The sequence below is a fragment of the Coregonus lavaretus genome (assembly GCF_964263955.1).
Source record: "Coregonus lavaretus genome assembly, chromosome: 37".
Lineage (NCBI taxonomy): Eukaryota > Metazoa > Chordata > Actinopteri > Salmoniformes > Salmonidae > Coregonus > Coregonus lavaretus.
Window position 1 is genome coordinate 29,413,803 of NC_140024.1, and position 20,075 is coordinate 29,433,877.

General features: G+C 44.1%; 1 protein-coding gene across 1 annotated transcript; it reads left to right on the forward strand.

Moving 5' to 3' along the window:
- The first annotated feature begins 944 nt into the window (after positions 1-944).
- Positions 945-18,273, forward strand: LOC311111796 (cleavage stimulation factor subunit 3). Its single transcript, XM_084154640.1, has 20 exons — positions 945-1,141; positions 2,034-2,135; positions 2,318-2,413; positions 6,966-6,998; positions 7,781-7,878; positions 8,092-8,158; positions 8,278-8,312; positions 8,408-8,534; positions 8,672-8,749; positions 9,755-9,917; positions 10,098-10,207; positions 10,342-10,458; positions 10,912-11,130; positions 11,470-11,572; positions 12,385-12,454; positions 12,552-12,747; positions 12,961-13,114; positions 17,067-17,161; positions 17,549-17,609; positions 17,712-18,273. Exons 1-20 carry the CDS (start codon positions 1,115-1,117, stop codon positions 17,909-17,911), a joined length of 2,151 nt encoding a protein of 716 aa, XP_084010766.1. The 5' UTR covers positions 945-1,114; the 3' UTR covers positions 17,912-18,273.
- The last annotated feature ends 1,802 nt before the right edge of the window (positions 18,274-20,075 follow it).

Below are 20,075 nucleotides of genomic sequence, written 5' to 3' on the forward strand. Positions count from 1 at the left end.
GTTAAATAAAGAAAAAATATCAAAAGCAAATAAATGTTCAATCATTAAGAAGAAGTCAGTCGTCTCACACCCTGTAGTCACCCTATGGACTTGCTCTCGGTAATCATTCCTAAAGTGAGCATTGCAATGCCTGCAGTAAGTGCAAATAATGTTTTTCTATTACTATTCTAGCAGAATGTGTACGTATGATGATGAGCTCTGGGCTCGATTGATATGGTCTGTTTATGTAGTCACAGTGTTGATTTGCATTCTGTCCCCCTCTGCTGTCTGAAAAATATATTACAACAACTAGCTATGTAGACAATTTTCGGATCCAGACGTCATGGCCACAGTTTCTAAACCCAGAGGCGCATCGCGAGACTTCCGGGAACGCTTGCGAAACAGACCAATTAGAAAAGTGAAAAAGTATTCCTTAGTTGTTCATTTTCTCGAAATCTAAAGGTACAATCTAGAATCGAACCAATGTCTTAAGTGGTTGAACATGTTATTACTCAACTTGTGAAAGTGACAAACTGACACGTTTTAATTTTCCTCAAAAACAACTTTATATCGAAGGAGTGCCTTTGAATGGACGTCTTTGCTATTCAACGTCGCCATGACGTGCCAAGTGTGATCGGGGATTTCTATTGGAGAAGCAGTTTTAGCCTATCTTAATACTGTACTGACTTTGTCATAGCTATCAAAGAGATTCATACCATTAGTGATTCAAATGTGTTAATTCAATGACCCAGACATCCTATCAAAGATATTACATTAGTGATTAAAATGTGTTAATTCAATGGCTTTTTTATGCACATGCAATTAAACATTTTGTTCTAAATATTGGTCTCATCCATACACATAGATATATAAAACATTCAAATACTGTACAAAGCAATCTCAAATGTGATTTTTTTTTTGTCTGTAGAGGTGACTTCCTCCAGAACATAAGGAAGTGAGCGTTCACATACGCCATTTTGAGAAAACGTCCAGTCACAGCAGCGGGCAGACTGTGTGCATAGCTACTGGAGTCATCGTGCATCATGCGATATAGCTGTTTTTAATTAAATATTTGTATGTTTAAATACTGTTGCTATTGCAATTTGTAATATAGGTACACTAAACGTAACCAGTCATGTCCACGGAAGCAACCGCCGACCAGGTAGATCATTTCAGTTATTTGTAGCGAACGGTTGCTAGTTAGCTACATTTTCACTCGTGTTGCATGATGGTTCACTACCTAGCTAGGCCTACACTCTAGATACCGTTTAATGTAGATTGGGAGCGCTTTCTACATAGTTACCATAATTCTTGACAATATTTTAGTGGAAATAGTTAACTAATCAATTACATTTCCCTTTTGAGAGATATCTGCGGCTAAGCTAATTACGTACTAGCTAGGTAACCTGCCAATGATTTTGGTCGTAAATTAATGGCAAACGGCTAACTAACGTCAACTAACTTGTATAGTATAGGTAACACAACCTGATATGGTCTGCGTGTGAAAGAACTTCATGCTAACACGACTAGTTATCGTGTGCTAGTTAGCGTTTGGCCTGTTGAGAATAAACACGCTAGTTAGTTAGCTTGCAAGCTAGCGTTAGCTACCTAGGTAAAATTACTGTTGAAGTTGGGCCGCGCTTTTTTGTTGCACTAGTTAGCTAACTAGTTAAAGCGTATGCAATGCGTGCACATCGTATTGCATTTCAACAGTTGAGCGCACCGTTCACTCAATAAGCTAGCTATGTCAGAAGTTGTGCAATTGTGTAACATGTTTACATGATTAGCTACCTACCTTAGTAGCTAGCTAGCTAACCACGTAAACAAGCAAGCACTGCCTCGTGTTTGCCTTTGTTTTACTCGCTTTTTTTATGTGGCTAAAGAAAGTCCAAACTGTTAAGGAACAAGTGTAGTAGGTCTATTATAAACGAGCTCTTCTAAAATGTACTCTTAAAATTGTCTATAATATTGGCACACTGACTGATTTTCCCAAGCCACCTATTGTTGCAGTGTATGCATGTCTGTAACCCCAATCATCTTTTTACGTCTTGCAGGCAGCTGAGTATATCCCGGAGAAGGTTAAGAAAGCAGAGAAGAAGTTGGAAGAAAACCCATATGACCTTGACGCATGGAGCATTCTGATTCGAGAAGCACAGGTTTAGTGACTCAGGGTTGCTTCCTCTTACCTGGGGTAATCGATCGGGTCAAGGGAGGGAGAGGGTGGGGATCAACAGGGTGGTGGGTGGGGATCTAACAGAACAATTACAAATGTGTCATATAGGACTGTTTCAACTTGTTTGTCAACAAGTGTACATGTGAATGCATTCTACCCTTTTAGAACCAGCCTATAGACAAAGCAAGGAAGACATATGAACGACTTGTTGCCCAGTTCCCAAGCTCGGGCAGATTCTGGAAACTATTCATTGAAGCGGAGGTTAATATTTTATCAATTTCTCACAACTACGTGTGCATGGGTGTGCATATCCTAACAGGATCAACAATGTGACTTTCACACAACAAATAGGTCCACTTCATCTAAATTGTATATATTTTTTAAAGTACGAGGGGTTTAGGTTACAATCTTAACCATTTATTTTTCAGGAAGCAGACTGTATGTTCTTCGGTTAAAGAACATCTATTTTCTACGTCTTTAAATGGGGTTAGGTGCATTTGTTGCATGTTTGATCTGCAACAGCATTAAAACTTTTTAATGGTATTGGAGTGCTTTAGCCTTTTATTCACTTGTCGTGTCTATTTATTGCCTCCTGTGTCATTTCTTTGAGGTCATTTTTGTTTTTGATCATAAACCGTATGAGTGAATGTTGTGTCCAACTTAACACTTTTCCCAGCACAGGTGTGCCCCCCTACCCCCAACAGGCCATCTATGTTTACGTCCAAAGCTGTAATATTGTATATCCCCGTTTATATATAGGCTGACGTTCACCCTGGTTTTGACCCAGCAAAGAATCCACATTACGCCAATATGTCTTTAAAAGGATAGTTCACCCAAATTACAAACTTACATTGGTTTCCTTACCTTTTATTTCTGTGGGTGGTACCTGCTCCCATTCCTGCCTACTACCCTGACCAAGCAATAGTGCTTACATCTTAGATGAGCCTTAAACCCCCATCCATACGTAAGCTCAATCATTTAATTAGTATTCCATTAGTTTTAGACATACACATGGATGCTTGTAATCCACTTATTGTAGGGGGATAAAGTGGGTAAGTATGTGAGTTAAGAGCATGACTGACCAAGCCTCATTTTTATTATTGTGCCTTAATTGATGCCCGCTACACACAGCTCTGATCCCAACTAGTCTCTGGGCCCTGGGCTGTCTACAGCAGGTGAATGGAAGTCTGGGGGAGGAGAGCAGCTCATGTGTCCATTTTAAAATCAAGCCCAAGCCTCACTTGTAGGTCTGAAGGTATTGAGTGGAAGTATGTGAACTGGTGATGCTCTGTGTAGCTCCCTTTTTACACCCACAGCTTCCTTTCAGATCTACAGGAGTTGACTAGTACAGGGTGTCCCATCTTGGTCCTGCAGTATGCAGGCTTTTGTTCCAGCCCAGTGCAAATACAGCTGATTCCATGGTGTTAAATAAGATGACATTATTTTCTCCTGTTAATTGTGGCTACAGAATGTGACCCAGGTGTGGTGGTGCTGGACTAGAGGGGAAAAGCCTGCAGACACTGCTGCCCTACAAGACTGGGATTGGACACCCCTTGTCTAAGAGTTGATTGATACCAGATTGGCTAATAGTCTCAAATGTTCAGACCGTCACCTTATTTGTAGGTGCATAGTGACTGGAATACAATCCTACTAAACCGTGGGGTATTTGCACCGTGCACATCCGTGAGGAGTTGGGCACATTGTTTTTGAGTCTAGAAGCTCTCCCATTCTATACACTGCTGCCCTAGTTAGAATGGCCTCATTCAACACAATTTAGCACAGCCTGTAGGTCATTCTGTAAAAGTTCAACCACCTGTTGACTTCATTTGTTTATAACTATGTACCATAGTTAAAGTTGGTCATTTGCATTAAAACTATCCTTTTTGTTTTACCCTTCCAGTTTGGATAGCCTTTGATTTATATCTAGACTGCAGTCAAATCGAGGTTGCCATATTCTTTTTTTAGCCCAGTTTCATTTGCCTCAACATAGTGAGTAACCTGGAAAAAAATTAACTATTTTTGTTAAGCTTTGGTTGTTTTGAGTTGAGTTCTTCTAACAGCAACCTGTCAAATAGTATGGTAGCTGCTGCCTTGTTCTTTGCTGCAGTAACATCAACATTCTAGTTTGGATCTAATTTATTAGTTTTGAGTCCCCCATCTTTTTTGCTAATGTGTAGAAAACGAATCATACGTTTGAATATCTGACCTTTTCCCACTAACCTTTCAAGAAAATAACATGTGCTTGTGAAAGAGTTATACACTAACAATCCACTATTGGGAATTCAGGCGTTCACTTGTGTGAATTCACACATTGCAAGACACTAACATACAGGTGCAGCTTAGGGGACCATTGTCTTGGTTCTGGGTCAGATTTGACTTTTTGTGGCACATTTCACACTTACGTTGTGCTTTTTGTGTTCGTTTCAATACAGTTTCACTCACCTTGGGGAACTCTCAAGCGGTTGGTCTGTGCATGCAGAAGCATAAGGAAATGCATAACTTGCGTTGTACTCAATTTGACTGTACCCTGCGGTTTGTTGAGAAAGTGATTTTAAATTGCATACTGTTTAATAAAACAAATGACCAGAATTCTGTACTGTGACTTATTGCATCTTTTCTTTATGGTGTTGATGGTTACTGCAGTCCAGTTAACAACCTCCTCCTTTCCCCATAACTAATCCCATTTTAAAGTAAGCATTAGGCATGGCCCTCTGATTATCCCACAGAAATTGCCCGTCACCTTCCTAGTTCATAGTAAATTCAGTTTTTTTGTTGGCTGCTGAATGCGTGTTAGGTAGTAGGCCTAGTGATGGTGTGCTTGTAAAGTGAATGCTTATTTGGTAGCGAACTTATGGTAGCATGGAGAACTGGAATAGTGTTTAATGTTGTGGAAGCTATTTTTATGGATATGTTACAAATGTGCATAAGGAAGTATTCCTGTGTTGATGGGCTTGCTCTTGGGTTTTTAAGCCTGGGTCTTTCAAGTAGCCTAGATAGTTGTGACATCCTGATAAAAGGCCATATTACTAATAGAATGTATTTTATTTGGTTGATGTGATTTAGATAATCATCTTAGACAAAATTGGATGGATTGATATTAATTTAATTCCCCACCCGACTGGTTTGCCTGCACCGAAATAGAACAGAAGTGCTTTAGTCAACTGTCTCTTTTGTAGTGTCTTCAGGTCTGGTTCTCATGTAGCTGCTATAACAACCTTGAGTGAGACGCTCAAACTATTGGTAGTGAGTGCTAAAGCCATGGGGTGCTGTAGATGCATGCAATGACAATGTATGCTGGCTACAGATTGTGTGTGTGTGTGTGTCTGCCCTCGAGGTGAGATTTTTTCGATATAGCCTACCTAAAGCTATGTCACTGTCACAGGGATGTACTTTTCTAAGCATGCAGCTGTCAAGGCTGGGGTTACATTTTCTGTGTGCTATTTTTATGTTGATTTTATCTCAAGTTGATTTACCTCAATAAATCATTGGTAATAAACAATTTTGTTTCATGTTGTCTGTGTAAAACTAGTGTTATTTTTCATGTTTATCACTACAATGCCATAGTCGCCATTGGCTATAGTCGCCATAGGCCTAGTTCTCTCTTTAGGATCTGACTCTTTGAACAAATGTGAAATTATTCATTGTGATCTTGCAATGATACCTCCCACCTCTAGATGTATACATATTGAATTAGTTATTTTCTTGCACTGAGTATTGTTAATCTTGAAAAAGTACTTCTGTTCAAGCTTTATGCTGCTAGGCCTAGGCTATGTTTAACATTGACAGATTATTTGATAGCCCCTCTAATCAGTGATTGTCTTAAGTGGCTTTCACAACAATAAGCTGAAAGCCAACCTGTGGGCTTAGTGACATTCCGCTGTATTGCTCTTAGAATGGATGAAGGAAAGAAGCAGATTTAGAATTATCGGGGCAGGATTCATTCCAAGTTCAACTGTATTCTCCCATTCAAACACCTGAATGTTTCTTGTTACTGTTTTGTCGTCATATTTTTAGGAGCTACTAGCCTTGCAGTTGCAACAACAGAAGGCCTACAGTACAGTACAGTACATGCAGCTAGGCTGCATTGGGAGCCCTGGGCCTGACACACAAACAGGCCTTTTGTCAGGGCCAGGCCAACCGGTAGCGCCAGTAAAGCTTGGTGTTTCTCATTCTGCTTTGCTGACACTGGTCTATGCTGGCAGGCCTGTGTAGAGGGAGGATTGGAACTCCACAGGGCTTGGAATAGGGACAGAACGGATTGAGGACTCCCTCTCCCACCAAACATCAGCTGCCTGACGGTGTGGAGCCTCTTTCCTGCCACTGTCAGTCAATGAGTCACCTTGATGCCTGGCCAGGCTGACAGTCAGTAATGTGTTTAGTGATTGGCACGAGTGTGGTCTTTTCCAGTGTAGTGAAGGGGCTAATATACGATAGCTTTTTATATGCTGATGAAACTGTTTTTATTTAGCTTGTTTTTCTAAGGCTACAGTTTATTGGGAAGGGTGGGTATTCACAGATTCCTTCACAGCCCTTTTCTTTACCCCATGGAACAATATGTCTAGACATCAAAACTCATTTTTTCTTACAACTGGCTGATCATGTGACTCATGTATGGTCCATGATGTACAATGAGAATAAATCCCTTATCTTACAAAATTGATCTTGAAATGGTCTTTCTTGTGTGAAATTCACTTTGTTGATCTGAAAGGGACTGTGTGTGTGTGTAAGAGGGAGTTTGCATGCATGTTTGTCCATATATACAATGGAAACACCTGCCTGTTGAATTAACACTTCGTTTACACTCTGTCCACAGATCAAGGCAAAAAACTATGACAAGGTAGAAAAGGTGAGTGCAAATCATACCAAAGTCCCCTCCCATTGGCCTTACAGGAGACTGAGACTGCCATGGTTGGTTGATTCTGAGGGAGGGTCCACCTCCCTGTCACTGGATGGAAACCAACATGGTTCTGACTCATCCAGTGTTGCCCTTAACAACTGAAAAAGCCATTTAAGTCACCACTGTAATACATCAATGATCAAGCCAAACCCATAAAATGTAGCTGCATGCTTTACAGCAGTACAACAGAAAATCTACAATTCACAAGAGTGGCAAATGATTGTTTATTGCCACTTGTTTAAGTCACAGGCAACACTAAACACTTAGCAGCATAAACTATTCCATCTGATGCAGATGTTTTTACTGTGTTGTTGCTGTCTGTTATCCATCACCTGAAACTGAAGGGAAAAGTAGTTCTCTCGTTTTCACCACGGGTAGGTTGTCTTTAACAGCAGCAGCGTGTTGCAAAGCCCTTGTGTACACTGCTGTTTATATCTCCAGCCGTGGTAGTGTGGCAGCTGTCTATCAGTGAGCTGTGTTCTGCTGGTTCTCCTGCCTGGGTAGGCATTAGGTCACTATCCATTAGGCAGCCCTCCATAGAGGGAATCCACTACTTCCCCTTTTATACACAGAAACACACACACTACAAATCACCTAGCATGTCTATTTCTCAGTGCCCAACAGTATGACAGTTGTGAATGATTGAGTGCACTCTCTGTCTGAAGCATTACTTTTCAGTAGACTGATATGTTTTTCAATACTTGAAACGTGTCCCTTCCCTCCTGCTGTAGTTGTTTCAGAGATGTCTGATGAAAGTGCTGCACATCGACCTGTGGAAATGCTACCTCTCCTACGTCCGAGAGACCAAAGGAAAGCTACCCAGCTACAAGTAGGTTCACCTATTACCCAGGAAAGGAATTGGAGGGGGACAGAGTGTGAGGGCCAGGGGCTCTTCGTGTTGTGCTCACACACCATCTTAACCATTCAGCAATGCATTTCACAGTGATAACACAACACCCTATTTTGACAAATGTTCCCAGTGCATGTCTTGATATTGTGATGTAACACAAGTCCTAACCCAGCCCTGCTTGGCCATCACCAGAGAGAAGATGGCGCAGGCGTATGACTTTGCGCTGGATAAAATCGGCATGGAGATCATGTCCTACCAGGTAAATCAAAGCATATTGGCAATTAAATGATCTAAAACGAGTTAGTAAAAAATGTGCAATCTGGTAGGCTGAAATGGGGTTCCAAGCCATGACCTCTAATTCTTCTGCTCTCCCCTCAGATATGGGTGGACTACATCAACTTCCTCAAAGGAGTGTAAGTACTACTCTTCACACAATACTTAGTTTTTCCATTAAAAAGTACGTACTTCAAGGAAAAGTCCCTCATTCCCTACCCTTGTGTCCTTCCAGTGAGGCTGTTGGTTCGTACGCTGAGAACCAGAGAATCACAGCGGTGCGCAGGGTCTACCAGAGGGGCTGTGTGAACCCCATGATCAACATCGAGCAGCTCTGGAGAGACTACAGCAAGTATGAGGAGGTAAGACCAATGACCTGTGACCCTTATGGAGGGCTGAATAATGAACCCCATGGGGGGGTAGCAGAACATTGCTTTTATGTGCCATTGATATATATAATCTGTCAGTGGTACTAAGAAGCCTGGTATTGTACAAACAGGGCATCAACGTACATCTGGCCAAGAAGATGATTGAGGACCGCAGCAGAGACTACATGAACGCTAGGAGAGTGGCCAAGGTAAGGTACTCGCAAACACACTATGAGGAGGGAAACTGATGCATACTGTCTGGTAAACCATGAACGCTAGGAGAGTGGCCAAGGTAAGGTACTCACAAACACACTATGAGGAGGGGAACTGATGCATACTGTCTGGTAAACCATGAACGCTAGGAGAGTGGCCAAGGTAAGGTACTCACAAACACACTATGAGGAGGGAAACTGATGCATACTGTCTGGTAAACCATGAACGCTAGGAGAGTGGCCAAGGTAAGGTACTCACAAACACACTATGAGGAGGGAAACTGATGCATACTGTCTGGTAAACCATGAACGCTAGGAGAGTGGCCAAGGTAAGGTACTCACAAACACACTATGAGGAGGGAAACTGATGCATACTGTCTGGTAAACCATGAACGCTAGGAGAGTGGCCAAGGTAAGGTACTCACAAACACACTATGAGGAGGGAAACTGATGCATACTGTCTGGTAAACCATGAACGCTAGGAGAGTGGCCAAGGTAAGGTACTCACAAACACACTATGAGGAGGGAAACTGATGCATACTGTCTGGTAAACCATGAACGCTAGGAGAGTGGCCAAGGTAAGGTACTCACAAACACACTATGAGGAGGGAAACTGATGCATACTGTCTGGTAAACCATGAACGCTAGGAGAGTGGCCAAGGTAAGGTACTCACAAACACACTATGAGGAGGGAAACTGATGCATACTGTCTGGTAAACCATGAACGCTAGGAGAGTGGCCAAGGTAAGGTACTCACAAACACACTATGAGGAGGGAAACTGATGCATACTGTCTGGTAAACCATGAACGCTAGGAGAGTGGCCAAGGTAAGGTACTCGCAAACACACTATGAGGAGGGAAACTGATGCATACTGTCTGGTAAACCATGAACACTAGGAGAGTGGCCAAGGTAAGGTACTCGCAAACACACTATGAGGAGGGGAACTGATGCATACTGTCTGGTAAACCATGAATGATTGTGAGCTGATGTTGTCTCTTCAGGAATATGAGACTGTGATGAAGGGTCTGGATAGGAACGCCCCCTCGGTGCCCCCTCAGAACTCCCCCCAAGAGTCGGTGCAGGTAGAGATGTGGAAGAAGTACATCCAATGGGAGAAGAGCAACCCGCTACGCACGGAGGACCAGACACTCATCACTAAGAGAGGTGTGTGTGTGGTGGGGGGGGCACAGTGATTCCTATAGCTAAGGGTGTTGTGTGTGTGAACTTGATATAGCATGCCATCACTGATATTACAGGCACAGTAAAGTTGATACATATCCAGTGTTGCGTCGAGGTTTTGCTAGCATTGCAGCCCTAACTTAGTAATTGTGCTCCGTGTTGCAGTGATGTTTGCCTATGAGCAGTGTCTGCTGGTGCTGGGTCATCACCCTGACGTGTGGTATGAGGCTGCCCAGTATCTGGACCAGTCCAGTAAACTACTGGCAGAGAAGGGGGTAAGCAAGGCCACTGATGACACAATGGATCCTAATGGGAACTGGGTTTGCTCCACGTTTGTTATTTTAGACCTTACTGGTATATGGTTTTTAAATGCCAAACTTCTCCTTGAACTCTTTCTTCCTCTCCTCAGGACATGAACAACTCTAAGGTGTTCAGTGACGAGGCAGCTAACATCTACGAGCGCGCCATCGGAACTCTACTGAAGAAGAACATGTTGCTGTACTTTTCATTCGCTGACTATGAGGAGGTGAGCTGCACAAACACCAATCATCTGTCACGGACCACTTGCCAAAACAAAACATGAGGTCGTAATATGATGATGTCAAAGTTGGCAAGGAAATGTATAATGCTTCTACAGCTGCATTGCTTGCTGTTTGGAGTTTTAGGCTGGGTTTCTGTATAGCACTTTGTGACATCTGTTGATGTAAAAAAGGCTTTATAGAAAAATTGATAGATTGATATAATTGACTGTCATCCATAAGTGATTAGTGCATCTCTTACTGCAGACTTATTCATTTGTCTCGTCTAATTCCTATTAAGATTAATTGATTTGATTATTCCGGAGCAATCCTACTGTCTTGTTGAGTTAAGTGGTGGAGTGGAGTGTGAGCCAGTAAATGAATGTTGAATAGAGGTCCAGGAAATGTTTGACAGGCATTTAATTGATGAATGAGCGAACCCACATCTCTCCTCTTGTCAGAGTCGAATGAAGCATGAAAAGGTCCACAGCATCTACAACCGTCTGCTGGCCATCGAGGACATCGACCCCACCCTGGTCTACATCCAGTACATGAAGTTTGGCAGGCGGGCCGAGGGCATCAAGTCGGGCCGCATCATCTTCAAGAAGGCCCGGGAGGACATGCGCACGCGTCACCACGTCTACGTGACTGCAGCCCTGATGGAGTACTACTGCAGTAAGGTGGGTGGACTGTACATAGGCTACGGCCACACACACATTTTGTGTCTGAACATTCCGTATTGAGCCAATGGCTGTTCCAATGGGAGGGAGTCATCCTTTGACGGATGATGGACAACCGAAAACAGTTGACTTGAAAATAACTTTTGACAGACAATTGATGAATGCATATACGATTTCATCCGCGTTGGTGTGTCTGCGGCCTTAGACTTAAACACGTGCCAAGAGTGGAACATTGAGAGAGAATATAAGGGGGAACATTCTGTTTCTCAGCGTTTGACTATAAGGGGGAAAATTCTGTTTCTCAGTGTTTGACTGGTCTTCCGTTACCTTCCCTCACAGGACAAATCAGTGGCCTTTAAGATATTTGAGCTGGGTTTGAAGAAATATGGAGACATTCCAGAGTATATACTTGCATACATCGATTACCTCTCACACCTTAATGGTAAGTGACAAGTGATGGATTCATTTATTGAGACTGTCATTCACCCTCTTGTGTAACAATAAAACAACCATGGGTAGTTGCCATGGCAACAGTTCTTGAGATTGTATAGTTGTTAAGCGATGGTGTTGGAAGGCTACAGAGGATCCATTATCAGTCTTTGTTAAACATGCTGATTCTATTCTCTCTATGACATAAACCCAGTGACATCCTCTATCAAAAGTAAATAGAGAACCATCCATAGACGATGCAATTACTGGTATAGTCAAACTAGATAAAACCCAGGCAGAGGCAGTCTATAGACGCTGGTGTTTTTGTTTATTTCATTGACGTATATAGATATGGGGTTGTTGTGCTGTAAGTTAGGAGAGGGAGGCTGAGGCATTATCTGTAACATAATGGTAGATTAATGAGTTTGAATGCCTCCTCTCTCTCTCTCTCTCTCTCTCTCCCTCGCTCTCTCTCTCTTCCCTCTCTCGCTCTCTCTCTCTTCCCCCTCTCGCTCTCTCTCTCTTCCCCCCCTCTCTCTCTCTCTCTTCCCCCCCTCTCTCTCTCTTCCCCCCCTCTCTCTCTCTCTCTCTTCCCCCTCTCTCTCTCTCTCTCTCTCTCTCTTCCCCCCCTCTCTCTCTTCCCCCCCTCTCTCTCTTCCCCCCCCCCCCTCTCTCTCTCTCTTCCTCTCTCTCCCCCCCCCCCCCTCTCTCTCTCTCTCTCTCTCTTCCTCTCTCTCCCTCTCTCCCCCCCCCCTCTCTCTCTCTCTCTCTCTCTCTCTCTCTCTTCCCCCCCTCTCTCTCTCTTCCCCCCCCCCCCCCCTCCAGAGGACAACAACACCAGAGTTCTGTTTGAGCGTGTTCTCACCTCGGGAAGCCTGTCGCCAGAGAAGTCTGGGTATGAGGAATTACATTCCTACAACACCCACATCAGATCTGTGTCTGTTATTGTGTTATTGACGGTCCTGTGTTTTTTATCAACACCTCTCCCTCAGTGAGATCTGGGCGCGTTTCTTGGCCTTCGAGAGTAACATCGGGGACCTGGCCAGTATCCTGAAGGTGGAGCGCCGGCGTTTCACAGCCTTCAAGGACGAGTACGAAGGCAAGGAGACAGCCCTGCTGGTGGACAGATACAAGTTCATGGACCTGTACCCCTGCTCCGCCAGCGAGCTCAAAGCCCTCGGATACAAGGTCTGTACAACTGGTAGTTTCTACAGTTACACAGAAAGATGATGCTGACTGCTATGGCCGCGTCATCTGTTAAGGGTTGAAGACTTCAATAGAAATCGATCAATGTCTATAAAACAAGTGGACCGTTTGTGTGTTTCTGTCTTGTTCAACTCTTCAATCGTGAGGGGAAAGGATAACTGTTTATAATTCTATGATGTTAACCTGTGTGTGTAGGACGTGTCCCGTGCCAAACTGGCGGCGTTGCTCCAGACGGAGACGGTGGTGACCCCATCTGCTCCCTCGCAAAAGGACGAGGCTGACCGCAAACCAGAGTATCCCAAACCTGACACCAACCAGATGATCCCCTACCAACCACGACACATGGCCCGTACGTACCTTTCTCCCTCCTCTACCCCTACCAGCCATGACACCTGACCTATAGGTACCTTTCCCCCTCCTCTACCCCTACCAGCCATGACACCTGACCTGTAGGTACCTTTCCCCCTCCTCTACCCCTACCAGCCATGACCTGTAGGTACCTTTCCCCCTCCTCTACCCCTACCAGCCATGACACCTGACCTGTAGGTACCTTTCCCCCTCCTCTACCCCTACCAGCCATGACACCTGACCTGTAGGTACCTTTCCCCCTCCTCTACCCCTACCAGCCATGACACCTGACCTGTAGGTACCTTACCCCCTCCTCTACCCCTACCAGCCATGACACCTGACCTGTAGGTACCTTACCCCCTCCTCTACCCCTACCAGCCATGACACCTGACCTGTAGGTACCTTTCCCCCTCCTCTACCCCTACCAGCCATGACACCTGACCTGTAGGTACCTTACCCCCTCCTCTACCCCTACCAGCCATGACACCTGACCTGTAGGTGCCTTACCCCCTCCTCTACCCCTACCAGCCATGACACCTGACCTGTAGGTACCTTACCCCTCCTCTACCCCTACCAGCCATGACACCTGACCTGTAGGTACCTTTCCCCCTCCTCTACCCCTACCAGCCATGACACCTGACCTGTAGGTGCCTTACCCCCTCCTCTACCCCTACCAGCCATGACACCTGACCTGTAGGTACCTTACCCCTCCTCTACCCCTACCAGCCATGACACCTGACCTGTAGGTACCTTACCCCCTCCTCTACCCCTACCAGCCATGACACCTGACCTGTAGGTACCTTACCCCTCCTCTACCCCTACCAGCCATGACACCTGACCTGTAGGTACCTTACCCCCTCCTCTACCCCTACCAGCCATGACACCTGACCTGTAGGTACCTTACCCCCTCCCCCCTCTACCCTCCAACCAGCTCCTAGTATACCACCAAATGGTCTTAGTAGTGTCTCTAATCCTCAATCTGCCCTAAGTGATGTAGTGCAATAAGGTGTGTCTTGCCCAGAGTATGTGAGCGGATTGGAGATCCTGCTCATCGCTTACGGAGCCGGGATCCATGTCCTTTCCAACCGCTCTGCTAAAAACCGCTCCTTGCTCACAAGAAAAAAAACTGCCATTACAAATTTGCTGTATATTTTGAAGTATTGAACCCAAACCATATGATTTGAATGAAAAGTATTTTAATAAACAACAGGAAAAGGTGACTGTAAGAAGCACTCATCATTTCAAATAGGCTACATGTCATATTAAACAGCATATAAACACTCTAAATAGGTCAGGAGCCAGACAGGGAGCCTAAGAAGGAACGCAAATGAATTATTTAGGCTATTATTATTATTGTTATTGTTGTTGTTATTATTATTATTATTTGCCTATTATAAAAAAAAATTAAAAAAAATAAATTAAAGGCTATAGCCTACAAAGAAATACATTGTGAACATTTGTGAGTGCGACACACTAGGCTGGCATGAACATTAAGCGCTCAGCATTTAAACAACATTTCGTTGAATTAATTTATTATAGTCTATAAATTGACTTACTTATAATTAAATAAAAATGAAATTAAAAATGCCTCATTAGGCCTTTGAATTCATTTTTAGAAACAGGAGTTTGGCCAGAGTCTGTGGCTTCAGGATCATGTGATGGTGACTGGAGAGCAGGTCTGCAGCGGAGAATACCCTCTCCACGCTTGCAGAGACACTGGGGATGCTAAACACCCTTCAAGTAGTTTTATTTGTTTATCTATTGGTATGCCTAAAGGTTTTTAGGTAAAATAACCCAATCAAAACAGAAAGCTCCTTGAAAGAGGTAATATGCCAGGCCTATTGGGCCAAAATCAACCATGGCCTGTTGTATAGAACGAAAAGTAATGAAACTTTTAAGAGATCTGTTTTTTTGTTGCTACAATGACACACTTAGCTAGCTACCCACCTCGTTGCTTTCTGTTAGCACGTAGAACATATCATGCTTTCAGGATACAGTGGGGGAAAAAAGTATTTAGTCAGCCACCAATTGTGCAAGTTCTCCCACTTAAAAAGATGAGAGAGGCCTGTAATTTTCATCATAGGTACACGTCAACTATGACAGACAAATTGAGAAAAAAAAATCCAGAAAATCACATTGTAGGATTTTTAATGAATTTATTTGGAAATTATGGTGGAAAATAAGTATTTGGTCAGCTACAAACAAGCAAGATTTCTGGCTCTCACAGACCTGTAACTTCTTCTTTAAGAGGCTCCTCTGTCCTCCACTCGTTACCTGTATTAATGGCACCTGTTTGAACTTGTTATCAGTATAAAAGACACCTGTCCACAACCTCAAACAGTCACACTCCAAACTCCACTATGGCCAAGACCAAAGAGCTGTCAAAGGACACCAGAAACAAAATTGTAGACCTGCACCAGGCTGGGAAGACTGAATCTGCAATAGGTAAGCAGCTTGGTTTGAAGAAATCAACTGTGGGAGCAATTATTAGGAAATGGAAGACATACAAGACCACTGATAATCTCCCTCGATCTGGGGCTCCACGCAAGATCTCACCCCGTGGGGTCAAAATGATCACAAGAATGGTGAGCAAAAATCCCAGAACCACACGGGGGGACCTAGTGAATGACCTGCAGAGAGCTGGGACCAAAGTAACAAAGCCTACCATCAGTAACACACTACGCCGCCAGGGACTCAAATCCTGCAGTGCAGACGTGTCCCCCTGCTTAAGCCAGTACATGTCCAGGCCCGTCTGAAGTTTGCTAGAGTGCATTTGGATGATCCAGAAGAGGATTGGGAGAATGTCATATGGTCAGATGAAACCAAAATATAACTTTTTGGTAAAAACTCAACTCGTCGTTTTGGAGGACAAAGAATGCTGAGTTGCATCCAAAGAACACCATACCCACTGTGAAGCATGGGGGTGGAAACATCATGCTTTGGGGCTGTTTTTCTGCAAAGGGACCAGGACGACTGATCCGTGTAAAGGAAAGAATGAATGGGGCCATGTATCGTGAGATTTTGAGTGAAAACCTCCTTCCATCAGCAAGGGCATTGAAGATGAAACATGGCTGGGTCTTTCAGCATGACAATGATCCCAAACACACCGCCCGGGCAACGAAGGAGTGGCTTCGTAAGAAGCATTTCAAGGTCCTGGAGTGGCCTAGCCAGTCTCCAGATCTCAACCCCATAGAAAATCTTTGGAGGGAGTTGAAAGTCTGTGTTGCCCAGCGACAGCCCCAAAACATCACTGCTCTAGAGGAGATCTGCATGGAGGAATGGGCCAAAATACCAGCAACAGTGTGTGAAAACCTTGTGAAGACTTACAGAAAACGTTTGACCTGTGTCATTGCCAACAAAGGGTATATAACAAAGTATTGAGAAACTTTTGTTATTGACCAAATACTTATTTTCCACCATAATTTGCAAATAAATTCATTAAAAATCCTACAATGTGATTTTCTAGATATTTTTTCCTCATTTTGTCTGTCATAGTTGACATGTACCTATGATGAAAATTACAGGCCTCTCTCATCTTTTTAAGTGGGAGAACTTGCACAATTGGTGGCTGACTAAATACTTTTTTTCCCCACTGTACGTGTCTTTTCACATTCCACAATGATTCTTGTGGACACCACATCACCACCCTCCCTCTCTTGCTCTTGGTCCTTCACATCTTTGTATGTCACCTTGATTTTGCACCTCTGTGTTTTAACAGTTTCTTAATGAAAATATTTAGCTAACTCCATGACAGTAGCTATAGCAAGGGACTATAGCAGCACACAAGTAGCCTACAAATGCATTCTGGGTCGGGCATGCCCTGAGCTCATGACGTGAGCGCAACTGGAGCGAAATTGGAGCGGGTGAGAAGGCCGACGCTCCAGCCTCTAGTCAAATTGGGCACAGTCCGCTCCACTCCAGCTTCACTCACATACTCTTGTCTCTCCCCACAGCTCCAGGACTGCACCCTGTTCCAGGAGGGGTGTTCCCGGTCCCCCCGGCCGCAGTCATCCTGATGAAGCTACTGCCTCCACCCACCTGCTTCGTGGTAGGTACCAACACCCCACCACTCACTATTGGTGATATCACAGTGCCAACACCCCACCACTCACTATTGGTGATATCACAGTGCCAACACCCCACCACTCACTATTGGTGATATCACAGTGCCAACACCCCACCATTCACTATTGGTGATATCACAGTGCCAACACCCCACCACTCACTATTGGTGATATCACAGTGCCAACACCCCACCATTCACTATTGGTGATATCACAGTGCCAACACCCCACCATTCACTGTTGGTGATATCACAGTGCCAACACCCCACCGTTCACTATTGGTGATATCACAGTGCCAACACCCCACCGTTCACTGTTAGTGATATCATGTGGTTGTGTTGTACTGATGTTGTGGTGTTGTGTTTCTACAGGGGCCCTTTGTGCAGGTGGATGAACTGATGGAGAGCTTCAGGAGATGTACACTACCAGAGAGTAAGTAACTTTGAAACTGTCAGAAATCACCAGCTCCTCTTTTAAACTTCCCTTTGCCTGAATAGCACAATATTAATATCTCCCTCCCTCCCTCTCTCTCAGCTGTAGACGCAGCAGTAGAGTTGATAACAGGCAGGCAGCCTGATGCCGGCGGAGAAGGGAACGGCTCCATGGAGAACCATGCCATGGCCAAGTCACTGAAGAGACCCAACGCAGACTCTGATGAAGAGGAGGACAAGGGCGCTGTGGCGCCACCCGTTCACGACATCTACCGCGCTCGCCAGCAGAAGAGGATCCGGTGAACACTCACTCACACACGCACACTTGGGATGGACTCTGTACAGGAATGTAAACCCGTTACGTCGACCTTTTAGGGCAAATGGACTCGTCTGAAGTTTGTCTGGAAGGTTCTTTCTATCCAACCATCGTTGGTCCCTCTACACACACACGTGTTTAATGTTTTTTTGTTCTTGGTGTTTTTTTAACAGTTTTATTTTTTAAAGCTGGGTGACTAATACTGTACAAAGTTTTTAATTCAACCCTTAATTTGACACTCAGCTGTTTGGCCTTGTGAGCTCTGGTGATGGACAAATGGAATCAACTTGTTTTTCTAGTCAAATTGAGAGAAAGCATTTCCTTCCAATACAAACGGGAGAAAACAACCAAAACAAAACTGCCTCCTGTCTTTTGTTTTACTGAAATTATGACTTTTGTTCTCTTAGATTATCTTAATATTATTTCAAGGTCAATCATGTTTTGAGGGGTAAAAGTCTACAGTAAACCACTTTGGCCATGCATATTTAATAGTCACCACTAGGGTTCAGCATGGAGCTGTCTAGACCAGAGATTTCCAGCTGTGTGTGTGTATCAATGCATCAGCAGTGAAGCCTGATAAGACCAGTCTCCGTCTATCTAATCATATTCCCTGCCTTGATGCTGGGACTTGCTCAGTACCAGACCATCATAAGACCTCCCACCTGTCTGTTAGGGCTTCTGGTCACCTCCACCAGCCTGTAATTAACTTAGTAACCATGGCTGTGATCTACGTACGAGTACAATGTAGGCCGCTATCACACCCAGATCAGATCAATCCAGAGACTGGCTAATCTAAGTGTCTTTAAACTGCCCTATATTTGTCTTAACTTAATATATTCTGGGAGAGCATCTAAAGCAAAAAGTAAACGTGATGGCTAGTGTGTTGAGAGGGGACAAGTTGGTCAGTGAGTTTAAAAATAGTATATTCTTCCTTCCGGTCCAAATCCCCACTGACCGCATTCCTTAAGGGTGTGTGAGAGATGATGTGAATAATGACAAGTGGAGCGGGGACTGATAAATACCTGCTATTTCCTGTTTACACAACCTCACAATTTATATTATGTAACACTCCGATATGGACGGTAAACTAGCCAATCAAAAAGTGTTGTTGAATGTAGCTGTGTGTATTGGTGCATTTCACATGGATACATACTAGAATACATTGTTTACTGGTACATTGGCTGTACTGTCAGGCTGTACTCTAGTCATGTGGTTTGGAGGAGAGGTGATGTTTAATGTGACCAAGGACACGAAGACTCACTCAATAACATGCTTCCTAGAGGAAATCTACCTGCTGTTCATTAAAACAGGGTTACATCAATATTTATCCACCTTGCACACAATAGTGTCCACTACGGCTGATAATCAACTGAGACGGTGTTGTTTGGCAGTTCACTTACCCTAGGCTCTATTGAACCTATTCACACTGACTGTCCTCTGAAGGAGAGGTACCATTACAGATCATAACACTAACAATGTGCCCTCCACACCATGTTGTTGTCATATCATCTGGACCTTTACCAGAAACCTAGCCCCAAGTCAATCAACCCTTTACCAGACACCTACTGTAGCCCCAAGTCAATCAACCCTTTACCAGACACCTACTGTAGCCCCAAGTCAATCAACCCTTTACCAGACACCTACTGTAGCCCCAAGTCAATCAACCCTTTACCAGACACCTACTGTAGCCCCAAGTCAATCTATTGCAGATAAAAGCAGACTGCACTGTTGGTACACTCAAACACTACACTGAGGAACACCTTCCTAATATTGAGGTGCAATATATTGAGTTCCACCCCCTTTTTGCCCTCAGAACAGCTTCAAGTTGTTGGGGCATGGACTCTACAAGGTGTCGAAAGCTTTCCACAGAGATGCTGGCCCATGTTGACTCCAATGCTTCCCACAGTTGTCTCAAATTGGCTGGATGTCCTTTGGGTGGTGGACCATTCTTAATACATACGGGAAACTGACGAATGTTGCAGTTCTTTACACACTCAAACCGGTGCGCCAGTGTAACTGGTGTGAAATGGCTAGCTAGTTAGCGGTGTGCACTAGTAGCGTTTCAATCGGTGACGTCACTTGCTCTGAGACCTTGAAGTAGTTGTTTCCCTTGCTCTGCAAGGGCCGCGGCTTTTGTGGAGCGACGGGTAA

Bases quoted from the DNA above. Each gene is read 5' to 3' on its own strand.
- LOC311111796 (XM_084154640.1), top strand. From the start codon at position 1,115: ATGTCCACGGAAGCAACCGCCGACCAG. The intron at 8,313-8,407 runs GTAAGTACTACT...GTGTCCTTCCAG, and splicing joins ATCAACTTCCTCAAAGGAGT to TGAGGCTGTTGGTTCGTACG. The intron at 17,162-17,548 runs GTAGGTACCAAC...GTGTTTCTACAG, and splicing joins CTCCACCCACCTGCTTCGTG to GGGCCCTTTGTGCAGGTGGA.